Below are 12,743 nucleotides of genomic sequence, written 5' to 3'. Positions count from 1 at the left end.
AGGGGGTTTAAATTCCTTATTTTCCCACTATCACATTCTTTTGATGTGAATAATGAAATTAATGTCTTTGGAATTTGCTGGTTCCCTTAAGTTAAAGACATAACTATCATAAGGTGCTGATTCTTGGTGGGGATAAGAAAAATTAATTAAGCCATGTAGTATCTTTTACCAATTCTTGAATGCAGAAACTGACTAAAATCTAATGCATTTTTTGTTTTTTGCATATTTACCAATTTTGTTTTCTACTTTTTCATCCTAATTTCCTGTTTAATATATACATATAGTTATTATTTCTTAAAGTGTGTGTGTAGGCATAAGGAGCCTATGCAGTACTAGTACCAATTAATAAACTTGCAGTAAAAAAATCATGAACAGGTTTGATAATATTTTTAGCATTGTATATTGATGGTCATAATTGTAGAGAAAACAGTATATGTGTTCCCATTTTATCCAGATATTTTTTAGTCTTAAAGAAAAACTCTGTAAGATGGGTCATAATTCATGTTGTCTACACTGAAGTCACATGTCTACATGTTGACTAGAGAAATCAAAGGTTTGGTGATTGTATCTAGATAGATAAACTTTATCCTTTAACATATCCTCCTTTCATTCATCTCTTAACTCTCTCCAACTTATCTACCCCGCTTCTTGCTTCCCTTTCCTAAATGGACTTATCTCCTCTTCACTTCTCAATTCATTGGGCTTTTTTCTTTCTGCTCCCTTTCTTTGCTGTGTTTCATGGACCCTTTCACTCTTGTAAGCCCCCTCCTCTTTCATATGTGCTAGATCAGTTTATACAACAAACCTTCCATGTCTTACAGTATAGGAAACTCTCAGGAACATCCGGGCAACTGCATTGTGAGGGGAAATAAAGTTTAGGAGCTTCTATTGACAGATGAAGTTGATTGATCTGTCAAAAGTTGAAAAATTTCTTGTTTTAATTACTTTCCCTGTTACTGCCATCAGTTGTGGTTCTGTTAGTCGAGATTACTTCAACAAATAGACTTTTTTAATGTTTTGCAATTTACTCTTCCTGACAAAATTGATTGATTTAAAAAAATCTTATTTGTTTGTTTGCTGTTTGTTTGTTTTAAAATCTTCAATATGGGCTGTTATATTCTGTAGAATCCTTTTAAGGATTCTTTTTTTAATAGCAGCAACATGTTACTTGAGTCTAGAGATGTGAATCATTTTATTCACATTAAGGTCTGAGAATTATAAGACACAGGAAATGTTTAGAGAGATTACAATCTTGAACATCAGAAGTGAAACACCTCAGAGTCCTGCGTAGAAATGAAAATATCACTGTAGTCATGTGATGCTATCGTGTCTCAATCCTTTGGAGAAGTCAGTCTGAGATGAGGCTGAACGCTGTCCAAGTTATTCAGTTACCCTGATTAATTTGTTCTGCAATACTGTTTTTTCTCTAACCTTGGCTATACCTCCCATGACCATGCCTTAAGTATGCAATATCATCATGCCACTGCTGGTGGCACCAGGAAACCACTAATAAGAGCATAAATTTTAAAGTTCCTGGCTATAATTATATTAAAATCACATAAAATAATAAATAGCCTTAGAAATAAAACAATACAAATAATTTTGAAGGGCAGAATCATTAACAAGACAGTTTCATTCATTTTTACTAAGAGGCTTTTCTTGGAGGTCATCTACAAAAATAAATAAGCTTATTATCAAATTTATGACTTAAAAATGTAGACAAGAAAGATAGTTAAAATTATAGTAAAAACAATTCCAAGAGTCATTGACATCCAATTTGAAATAATTAGTAATAATAATAAAAATAGCTTTTTATCTGGACTTCTGAAAGTTTTAAATGAACACACTTAGATGTTGGATTTGACTACAAATTACACTATAAATTTCACTATAAATTTCACTATAAATTACAAACACTCAAAAAAATTTTCAAATTAATTTGCATTTCAACCTGTAAATAGAAAGCTTTCTTAATGAATAATAATTGCAAAATTATCAAACTGAGGAATAATGATCAATGTTCTAATGTTCAAAGGCATTAGAGAGAGCCAAATTTATTTTTCATGACTGTTATTATGTTACTGGTTGCAGGGATTTGCTGTGTTTTTATAACAGTCCTAACCCCTTTGATACTAGGGATTGCATTAAACAAACACAGAACAGAATACACAGTATTTGCCAGTCCTGTCAAGATATTTTCAGCATTTTCATTTCCTTGTCTGTGTTACTTAGCAAGTCAATAAAGTCATGTGCATTTTGTATTCCACCCCCACTGTTAATATAGTATTTTTTTCAGACCAAACCAGTCTTTTCAGAGACTGAAGAAGGCTCTGATTTCCTGCTTGTATAAACAGCATAAAGCAAATTATCTTTGCTATAAGAACAAAAAAAAAAAAAAAAAAAAAAAAGAAACCCAGAAGTTTAAAATTTCTTAGAAATCTGTTTTAAAGCATGCAATTATTCTTTTTTTTTACAGATGAATGACATTATAGTCACAGTTAGAGATTCTAATCTGAAGCTGACACTTGCTTTTGGAATAGGCATGCACCATGCAGGTCTGCATGAAAGGGACAGGAAAACTGTGGAAGAATTGTTTGTGAACTGCAAAATCCAGGTACACGTGTTCTTTTTGAATCCTGCTGTAATGAGTTTTACATGGAATTTTAAAAGTTGGCTTTTTGTTACATATACCTCATTAATCTTTCTTTTTGTCTTAGGTTCTTATTGCCACAAGCACATTAGCTTGGGGTGTAAATTTTCCAGCTCATTTAGTAATTGTTAAAGGAACAGAATACTACGATGGAAAAACAAGGCGTTACGTGGATTATCCCATTACAGGTACTCACATAAATTATGGAAATGTTCAAATACTGAAATTTATTTCAAGTGTATGCAAATGACCTGAATCATTTAGTAACTGAATTTGGATAAAGACTAGGAGAGATGAAGTAAGGATTTTTTCTTTGTTTAATGCAAGTTGTAAGAAAACTCTTTAAGATTTTATGCCATAATGAAAGTGTTTCTGTTTCACAAATCTAAACTCCTTTAATGTGTATCACCCAAAATAGACATTAAACAGTTAAAGGGACAATATAAAGCCTTGTCTCTAGGCTTTATATCTAGTTAAACTAGGTAATTGTATAAAAGGAACTTTTCAAGTGTTGAGGTTTTTTTTTCATTTCTTAAACCTCTTCTAAATAGAAACAAATCTTTAACAGTAAACTTAGCCATGGTTTGAAATGCAACAGTGGAATCACACACGTATGAGAAAATAAAATGTATATATAGTCACTTGGTAGTAAATGAAAAACCTTAACTGGCCTGGTATCTTCAGTGATGTAAGGGATACTTCAGAAATAAGCGGCTAAAATAAATATGTGAATTTCTGGCTTGATACAGACTTTCGTTGCTTTCTAGCTCCAGTAAACTCCAGCTTTCATAAACTGTTCTGCAGTGTTTTCAACAAGCTGAAGAACGTGAACCATGGAAGAACTTTTTTTAGAGTTCAGGCAGGGAGAATATTTGTCTGGATGGTACTAAGTTTGAAGAATGAGGACAAGCTAAATTTATTCCAGGTTTCCTGTTCTGTCTTCCCTTTCTCTTTTCTGAAGAGAAAGTTTATTACTAAATGCTCTTATGCTACGCTAGCAATGTGTACACCTAAGGACAACCTAAATGGTATTAGTTAGGTAAATACAGAGCTTGCATCTTTTTAGCCATGTGCTGTCTTTTTATTGAGAGAAGCTTAGTAACATAAAAAAAGCTCAAACTGAAAATATTACAGGGGTTACTTCTTCAAGTAACCCGTCATAGAGCTTAATTTAGTGGTTAGTGCTCTGCAGGAAACTTGGGATCAATTTCCAGACCAAACTCTCTTTTTCAAAGATTCTGGTCTGACCTGGGATCTTAGCCATGCACACTTGTATTTTGTGACAGCCTTTGGCTGATGTAAACTTAGTGGAAGCAGTGTCTGCAGCAAAGTCGTATCGCGCTCGTGCCGACCGGGAGAGCGGCGGTGATCGTCTGTTACTGAACGGGGAAGAGTGGCAAGGGAAGAAATCAACGGAAGTTTTACATTTTGTGTTGGATCCATGGCACTGTCAGAAATCAGTAATAGAAAAATAATATATTTAGAAGAAATCAGAGACTCAATAAACAGTGCAGACTTACTATGCTGTTGTAGGAATCTGTTGTACAAGTTCACACAAAGGCTTTAGGGAATGCTGAAACTTTCACTCTTTATTGCCATTTTTAATTCGGGTATCTTCAACACTGGTGTTGTTCAATCCCTGAATTTTCAGTAAGACTTGGGGCAGGGGAGGGGGTGGATGGAATACCACCATCTGTGATGGAAGCGTTCAGATTTTGTTGTCTGCACTGCAACAGAAAATGCAGATTCCTTATTTTATGAAGAAACATGTGGTGTGGTTTGCCTAAAGCATTTTATTTTTAACTTTCTAGAAGTATTTATGCATCTGGAACTTCTGTGGATAGGTAGTACAGTTTTGCTGCAGCAATAAAATGAAAATGTAATTAATTTCTTTCTGAAATACTTCCAAAAGTTTCACAGTACTGTCTTTAATGCTGCCCTCAAGTTATGCCTTCAATGTTCCATCATGATATTACTTGGCTTCTCCCTACTAAGGTTACCTTTCTGTGTCAGGAATGCATTTGGCTCCAAGAAAACAGCTGAGGGCAGAATGAATCACTCTGGAGTGTACAGCAATTTCAAAATAACAAGAATGCTTCTTTGACTGAAGTCAGAGGTTTTGGGGAGGACTTTTTCTCAGTTAACAGTCATTTATTTAGTCAGCCAGTTGGATCATATTTAATATTTCAGGAGGTTAGTCCAGTGGTTAAAAGGAGCCAAGCAACATATAGTCAGTAAAGAAAATATTGAGTTTGGATAATTACATCGTGGGCATTGGCAAAAATAATTTCCTGACGCTTTTTGGTAAGTCCATTTCCTATACGGTATTATGCACAATTTAATTCACCACACAGAATAGCAAGAAGTTTTTTCATCGCCCTCCTGTGCACACACCTATTCAGAAGCAGCAGACTTAAAACTAGTTTCATTCTACATCTTAATGTCACTCCCAAGCTAACTGATAAAAGGAAATAAACTGATAAAAAATATTGTTTTCTATATACAAGTGAAAACGTGTTACTAAAAGCTCACAATTGGGCTGTCTGTTTCTCCTGTTATGGTCAGTTATGTATCCCATTCTTTACGTTCTGGATTTTCCTTCCTCAGCGGAGCTTTGGGCCAAAAGCTTACTTATTCTTAAGTTAAATAAATAATTTCAAAGTGCCAGGTGCTGCAAGCCACATACTGGGCAAGTATGATAGAACTCATACAAAACACACAAAACATTAAAACTTGTAAAATAAAGATGTAAAAATTGGGTATTGCTTTCCATTGTTTCTTCTAAGTTAAATAGCCGTTGCAGGTACCAGAAGGATTCAGAGCCATGGTGAGTGAGACACCAAACAACCTATGCAGATGCACTTCTCAAATGAAGAGAAGACAAACAAATACATGATAAGCATGCTTATCCTTGGGGGCAGGTTGCAAGTTGAGCATGTATTGTTTAAACTAGTATTTTCAATGTTTACTGAAGTCATTAATTAGTATTTACAAATAATGGTGTGTAGGTAGTGTGTCTGAACCAGCTTTTGTGATGTAAGGACAACATATGATATGAAACCATCTCTACTCCAGTGCTAATAACTAATATAACTTGTTTAAGGGGTAAATATAAAGTAGTGCTCAGTAATTAGAAATTGCCTATACCATTTTATCTCTAAAATACTCAAAACCTAGGAAATCGTATCTAGCAGAAAAGCCTACATGAAGAACTTGTGTAAGTGTGAAGAATTTGAAAATTAGGAAATGATAGACAAGTGTCATTGTAGCCTTCATGAGCTCTCTTACTCATCATCTTTAATTGCATGTGATAAAATGAGGGATGGATGTGGAATGGAAGGAGAGTAAAGGCAGTTTATATTCGATATATGCCTAGATTCTATTGCAATGGGCAGTCTTTAAGTATACAAGAAGATTGTCTCTGACTGAAAGAAGTTCATCATCATTTTATCTGAGATGGAAAAAAAGTTTAGAAGTGTCAAAGCCAATAGGGCATGCAAGGCCAAAGTAATGCAAAAAACCTATATTGTACATGATACAGACATTATCACATTTGTTTATACATCCAAACAAATATTTGATTTATACATTATTGTCTCTCTGGCAGATGTGCTTCAGATGATGGGGCGTGCTGGCAGACCACAGTTTGATGACCAAGGAAAAGCTGTCATTCTGGTTCATGATATCAAGAAAGACTTCTACAAAAAATTCCTTTATGAACCTTTCCCAGTGGAATCAAGGTAACAATAAAGCAATCAGAAAAGCTGATCAGACTATAAGCAGTACTATAAATGAGGGATAGAGGAAATGGAAACAAAATTCCTGTGCTGGATAAGTCCTTAACACTGGGGTCAAGAAGAAGACAAATTAAAAAAAGAAATTACCCACCTTTCTGTAGAAAAATCCTTTTTTCCATGAGTTTTGAACACTGCTGAGCTTGTCATTCCATTCCCAAATAATACTGCAAGTGCCTCTCCATTTAGGGGGTGTAGTCCCAGACATGTGAAAGCACAAACTGTTCTTCAAGGGCAGTGTTTAGGACAACTATCCATGATCCTCAACACCCTCTTTGAAATTCTGCGGCAAGTTACTAGTAGAAAAAAACAATGTGAGTTTCTAGCACTTTTTACCTAGAATATTTGTATCATTATAGATAACACATTCTTGAAAATGTCAAAAGTTCAAAAAGTTCAAAAAGTTCAAAGTTCAAGTTTACATGGGATAAACTCTTACTAATACAGTTTTAACATATCTTTCCCTATAAAATTGCAAGATTTTTGTGAGAAGTGTAGAAACAGCACCTTTTTGTAGCCTCTTGGAACCTAGTTGATGCAAAGTTTGCTGTCCAGCATAATCTAATTTGTGCCTTGATTTTGACATTTTAACTTATTTAGTTGTTCACTGAGAAGCCAAACTAGTTACATTGGTCTCCTGTAGAGGAATGTTTCATGGAGCAATGCTCAGACATCTAATAAAGCATGAACATTATGGAAAGCTTTTCTCAGTGGCAAAGAATTCACAGTATTGTTCTCCTAAGGAAACTTTATCCCTCAACATAAGTGATAATGGGACCTCTCTATGCTCAGGAAACTTGTTGGAGTTTGAGAGTGCAATCCACCTTTGAAATGTAGTTGAAATGGGCTGATGTATTTGAAACTTCATTTCTGTGGTGCACAGACAGACATGCAATTTTTGCAAACAAAGAACATGGAAACATACTTCATTTCCTTAGGAAACCACACTTTTTTAACATAGAAATTCCACTTAGCACAGAAGTCTAGGAGTTAACTTCTTCAAAATTATAGCAAATAAGTGAAAAGAGTGGTGTGGTTAAAATGTTGATGATATATCCAGACTGCATGGCATTAGCATAAACTAAGAAATATCTCTATTCCTTGGGAAGTGGTGTTTTAAAGAAAGAAATAATATCTTTCTTATAACAGTAGTAATCACACCTTTGTTCATGTTTGGAAGACTATAAATACTCTATATTACTAGTAAATCCATTTGTGTTTTTATATTGACTTTGTAGTTCTGATATAGTCCATCTTTTATTATTAAAAAAGAATATTTGATAAATTTGCATGTGAAGAGTCACATATTAATAACAACCTTGTTAAGTAGGTTGTAAACCATGTAACTTAGGTTTGTCTTGGCCTCTTTTATGATCAAGTATTTCATATCTTCAAAGGGATACTGGTTGGGATTTTTGGAGGGTTTTTAGTTTTGGAATGCTTGCCTATCTGTTTTACCAAAGAGCAGATTTATCAGCTTTGTGTAGTATTTCCAATTTGTAAAAGTAAACTCCATAGTTTTTTAATTAACATTTTTTCTAAAAGCCATTGTTTACATATTTAATTGTAAGACTTGAGTACTCAACTCATAACAGTCCTTGTGCTCTCCCTGATTATGGGCCTGAAACACAGCACATAAGAAACAAAAGAAAATCCAGAAATCCATTACTGTGGAATAGCAATTGAATCATCTGTCCAGCTTCTGTTGGACAATCTGTGTAGAATGCCTGCAGTTGTGACCCTTAGAAGCATGCAGTCACCAGTACAGAGCAATAAAACAGCTACTCATGCCAGATTATTCTTTACTTTTAGCAACAGGAAAAGAACACTGGGAGAAGAAAAAGGATATAATACAAGAAAAATTAAGTTGAACCTTAAGGATATTTGCTGTTCTCTGATTGAACTCTAGCCAGGCATGATCTCATTAGATACCCTAATGGAGGTCTTTGTTCTGTTTAATGACTATTTTATTTTTTAAGAATCATTTTAACCTGCTTTTTTTTATTCTGTTTCTGGGTAAAAGTAGCTGCTTTTTTTTGGGTTTTTTTTGGATGAAGATGAGGCAAAATCCGGGGGAAGCAGTTTTGATGTAATTTTAATAGCCCTGAAGTATTTGTCAAGTATTAGCTAAGCTATTGCCACTGTTTCATTTCCTGTTTGTCTTTCCATATGATTCTCTATTGGATTAAATCAGCATGATCATATGGTCAACATACAATATTCAGAAGTTACCACTGAGCAGCTCCATCTGAATATGTTCCATGAATGATTTAAACTTGTGCATTCTTGGTCCAATCAAAAAATAATTTGGGCTTCATTCCACTATCATGTAAAGAAGATGACTGACCTTGCAATTACATTCCCCCTTCTTCCCCTCTTCCCTTTTACTGGAAGACAAATATATACTATTTTCAAATTAAAAGTAATAAACCTTTTAATGGACAACTCTGCAAAATATATTACCTGTCTTTGTGATTGTAAAGTCAGCTGAATCCTTTTTTTTCCTGTTCTTCAGCTTGTTAGAGGTGCTGGCTGACCACTTGAATGCTGAAATTGCTGCTGGAACTATTACATCTAAGCAGGATGCAATGGATTATATCACCTGGACTTACTTCTTCCGTAGACTTATAATGAACCCAACGTGAGTATACAATATAGAGGCAATTTAATCTCAAGGTAACTTGAGGTTAGAGTTGATCCAAAGGTGATCTGTCTGCTGTTGGAGCCTAGAAATACTTAACAGTCTCCAGTGCAGGAGCATTGCTGGCCCACATGTGGATTAAAACTCATGAACACATATTTTTTATAAATTTTACTCTAAATATAAATGCATTTTTTGGCAGATAACTTTACAACTTAATTACAGCAGTAAAATAACCTTATTGAGAGGGCTACATCAGCTTCCCTAAAATAAAATCCCAGATTACCACATTCCTTCGGATATTGTATTTATAATGCAATACCTTTTTTTTAGCTACCACATTGGTATGTTCTGCTCAGTTTTCTTTAGAAAATTTATTAAGACTTGGACTTTCCTAATAAATGAAAGAATAACTATCAGCTGTTTCTCTGTGATAACGTTTGCTTTCATTAGGGTACTCTGGTGAAACCATGTGTGCAATATTTTCAATGATTGCTATCATCCTGCCTAGCTCCAGCTGGTATGCAGATCATTCTGAGCTGTTCCACCAGTACAGCCTGCCTTTGCCACAAGGCTGTTTTGGGTAAATGGTGTGTTACCTGTCATGTGATCATTCACTCACTAAAATAATGTGGCAAATAAAGAATTAACTGTTTAGATCACTAAATATTTCTAGATGTACTCCAGAGTGTTGTATTTCTGAAATCATGTTAATGTCCATAGCATTTGGCCAGATTTTCTGCCAGGTACTTTACGGGCAAGTGCTGCTGGGACCCTGCAGGTGATAAAATAATTTCCTTTAATTCTTTTTAAGTCTTTTATTAGTTTTTAATTCTGCATCTGGTCCTATGCTGAGAATCTCCCACACAATGAACCAAATTTCCATCTAGTTTTCTTGGGAAATAAAAAATGCAGAGCATTAGAACTGTAAACTAAAGAAAGCATTTTCAATTTTCTTACTTTATAGCTGATACACTGCAAACAGTTATGGGAAGGGTATTTCTCCTCTGAGAGTTAAATTATGATTTTTAAATCTTATATTTTATACTTTTTTTAGTATAAAGATTAAGTACTATTACTTGAAAATGTCTTGCTTTGGTAAAGTGCTATAGTTGATTTGGTTTTGGTAAGTTTTGGTCATGCGGTATCTGTAGTAGGTACATTTTTTTAAGACACAACATATAGGTGAAAGGTAAATGTGGAATATAGAAATATTGTTTGATTAAATAGGCAATCACTTCCAAATATAAAAGAAGATTTCCACTTGAGTATGAGGCTGGCATGTTGACTGCTGGTCAGTTTTTCTCAGCAGTTTCTTTATTGCCGTGGACAGCTAAACCTGGAGTTATCACAATTACAACTTCAAAGTAAAAGTTCTGCTATTCTGAGGTGGGAAGAAAGTTGGGGGGGGCAGTGGGGAGCAAAAAAAAAAGGAACTTCATAATGAGATGTAGTGAGAACCAAGATGAACAGATCTTGACTAGTCATGCCCATAATGGTAGGATAGGAATGAAAAATGAAGTTTCTAATGGAATTGGAGTCTTGCATTGGAACACCACACGCAGAGGTTGGAACAGTTGACAAGCTCTTTATCCACACAGGTACTCAGCATTCCTTCTGTACTTAGTCATGCAGGGAAAAAAATTTAGGATATTATTTACTCTGTCAGTGTGTCAAATAATTTCTAGATGCCAAGCACAAATGTAAGGGATGTGCACGCATTCCATTCTTTGACATGATTGCAGTTTTTAGTTTCATCCAAAGTTACTAAACTTAGTAATTTTCCTGGACCTGCTGTCTGTGGTTTTTTCAGACCTTCTGAAAGCCAAGCAAGCAGCATGGTCAGTGTTTGAATGACTCTTCAGTTTTCCTTAACTGAAGAGTTTTACAAACACAAGTCAGTGATTGTTGAGATAACTCTGAATAAAGTTGCATTATGGTAATGGAGTTTTACTGTGCCATAAAAGAGCATATGAAATGATTGATATTATCAAACAAAAAAATATTTGTGGCTCTTAACAATCCAAAGATTTTAGGATTTGGGGTTTTTTTGTTGGTTTTTTTTTTTTTTTCAAAAGAATAAGAGTACAATTGCTGGTTTTCGGTCTAGATGGTTATGCAATACCCATTCCTTGTCGTTTGACAGAATTGTTCTTTATCATGTCCTGCCCCAAAGCAATTTTGTTGACTTTCTCTCCACTGTGAAACAAGACCTATTTTCCAGACAGCAGGTGATTCTACCGTAGTGGTGAATAAGTAATTCCCATACGCATGATAATTAAAATGCCTTGGGATTCATTGGCATAAAAGTCATTGCATGTGATGCTGTAAATCCCCAAAATAATGGGCTTAGATAATATGCAGAAGATTTATATTCTCATTTATTGCCAGTTTTAGCTACTTGTATATTAAAGCTGTATAAACAAACGTAGGATCATCCTATTCCAGTCCAGTATCATAAAATGCCTTACTGAATGCCTGCAATTTGTCCTATTGAAATAATGGTAATCTACCTTTGTTGTGGGGTAGAGATCCAAGTATCTTTTTCCTCTAAATATCCAGGTTTCTTCTAAACATGAAGTCATCGTGAAAGTTTTCCTGGCAAACTTGAGATAATTTGTTAAACTTCTAATGATAGTTGTTTTAATGGTGTGGAAAATCATTGCATGTTAAAATACTCCTTTTCATCAAACCATTTTCATTTTCTTGTTTGATAAATTCCTGCCTCTCAAACTCTATGGAATGGGTTATAACTGTCTAGATAAGAGGTGTAATGGAGTCGTTCCTTCGGGGAAGGAGGGTAGCTAAATGCTGGTTTTGTTCGGATGCATGACAACTAGTCACACTCATCCTGTTCAGGAGATCACACATGAATGACAGGCATGGTCCAAATGAAATATTTATCAAAGTGTTTCAGTCTCCATATCCAGAGTTTCTTCCCTGTTCTTCCCTTCCCTCAAAACATTTAATCCTAAGTGCAGAGCTTTTCACAGTTTCTGTACCTCTTCAGCCAAGTAGTACAAGATGTACTCCTTTCCACATGGAGCTGTAGTCACCATGTTCTTTACTCAGTCAAGGCCATATCACACAGATCAGCAAAGGGCCCTGTTCTTTGCAAGGGGCTTCTTTGACAGGCTCATCTATCTCCATTCCTTGGCTGAAATGCCTTGGGTATTTCATTCTTTTAACCTTATAAAAAGTTATAATTGCGACTTTCTATAAAAGAGAAATGTCTATGAGAAGCATTTTCTGTAAATCAGGTTATGATATTTTCCAGATACATGTGCAGTAAAAGAGAAATAGAAATTTACAACATATGTAAAGTTAAGCAGAATCAGCTTTCATTTGGAAAGTTAATTTTTAGATATTCTAAGAGTGCACATCACATCACTATTAAAATGTATGTGGCTATTTATATATTTATATGTGAGAGTGCATCGGTGTACATGTGCACACTTACAAAACCAGTTCCTATGTAAATTCCTTGGGAAAACCTGAAAAAAGATATTATTTCATTCTGAGAATTATTATTGAGGGTTTTTTTTTCCTTTGATAACTGTTTTGCAAAGTTTTTTGGAGTGAATGAATAATACAGCATAAATTATAGTCTCCCAACTGATGATGCCCTTATCATGTTTTACTTTCAATTTCATTTTCT

General features: G+C 34.6%; 1 protein-coding gene across 1 annotated transcript in view; it reads left to right on the top strand.

The window, feature by feature from the left end:
• ASCC3 (activating signal cointegrator 1 complex subunit 3) overlaps positions 1 to 12,743 on the top strand; it is a 251,253-nt gene that overhangs the window by 192,384 nt on the left and 46,126 nt on the right. Inside the window, exons 31-34 of the mRNA XM_084201554.1 lie at positions 2,477 to 2,614; positions 2,718 to 2,838; positions 6,258 to 6,390; positions 8,960 to 9,085. Of these exons, the coding sequence (XP_084057680.1) occupies positions 2,477 to 2,614; positions 2,718 to 2,838; positions 6,258 to 6,390; positions 8,960 to 9,085 (518 nt within the window). The remainder of the gene's footprint in view (positions 1 to 2,476; positions 2,615 to 2,717; positions 2,839 to 6,257; positions 6,391 to 8,959; positions 9,086 to 12,743) is intronic.

The sequence above is a fragment of the Fringilla coelebs genome (assembly GCF_963513975.1).
Source record: "Fringilla coelebs genome assembly, chromosome: 3".
Lineage (NCBI taxonomy): Eukaryota > Metazoa > Chordata > Aves > Passeriformes > Fringillidae > Fringilla > Fringilla coelebs.
Note: the sequence above shows the minus strand (reverse complement) of the source record. Positions and strands in the feature narration are given on the sequence as shown.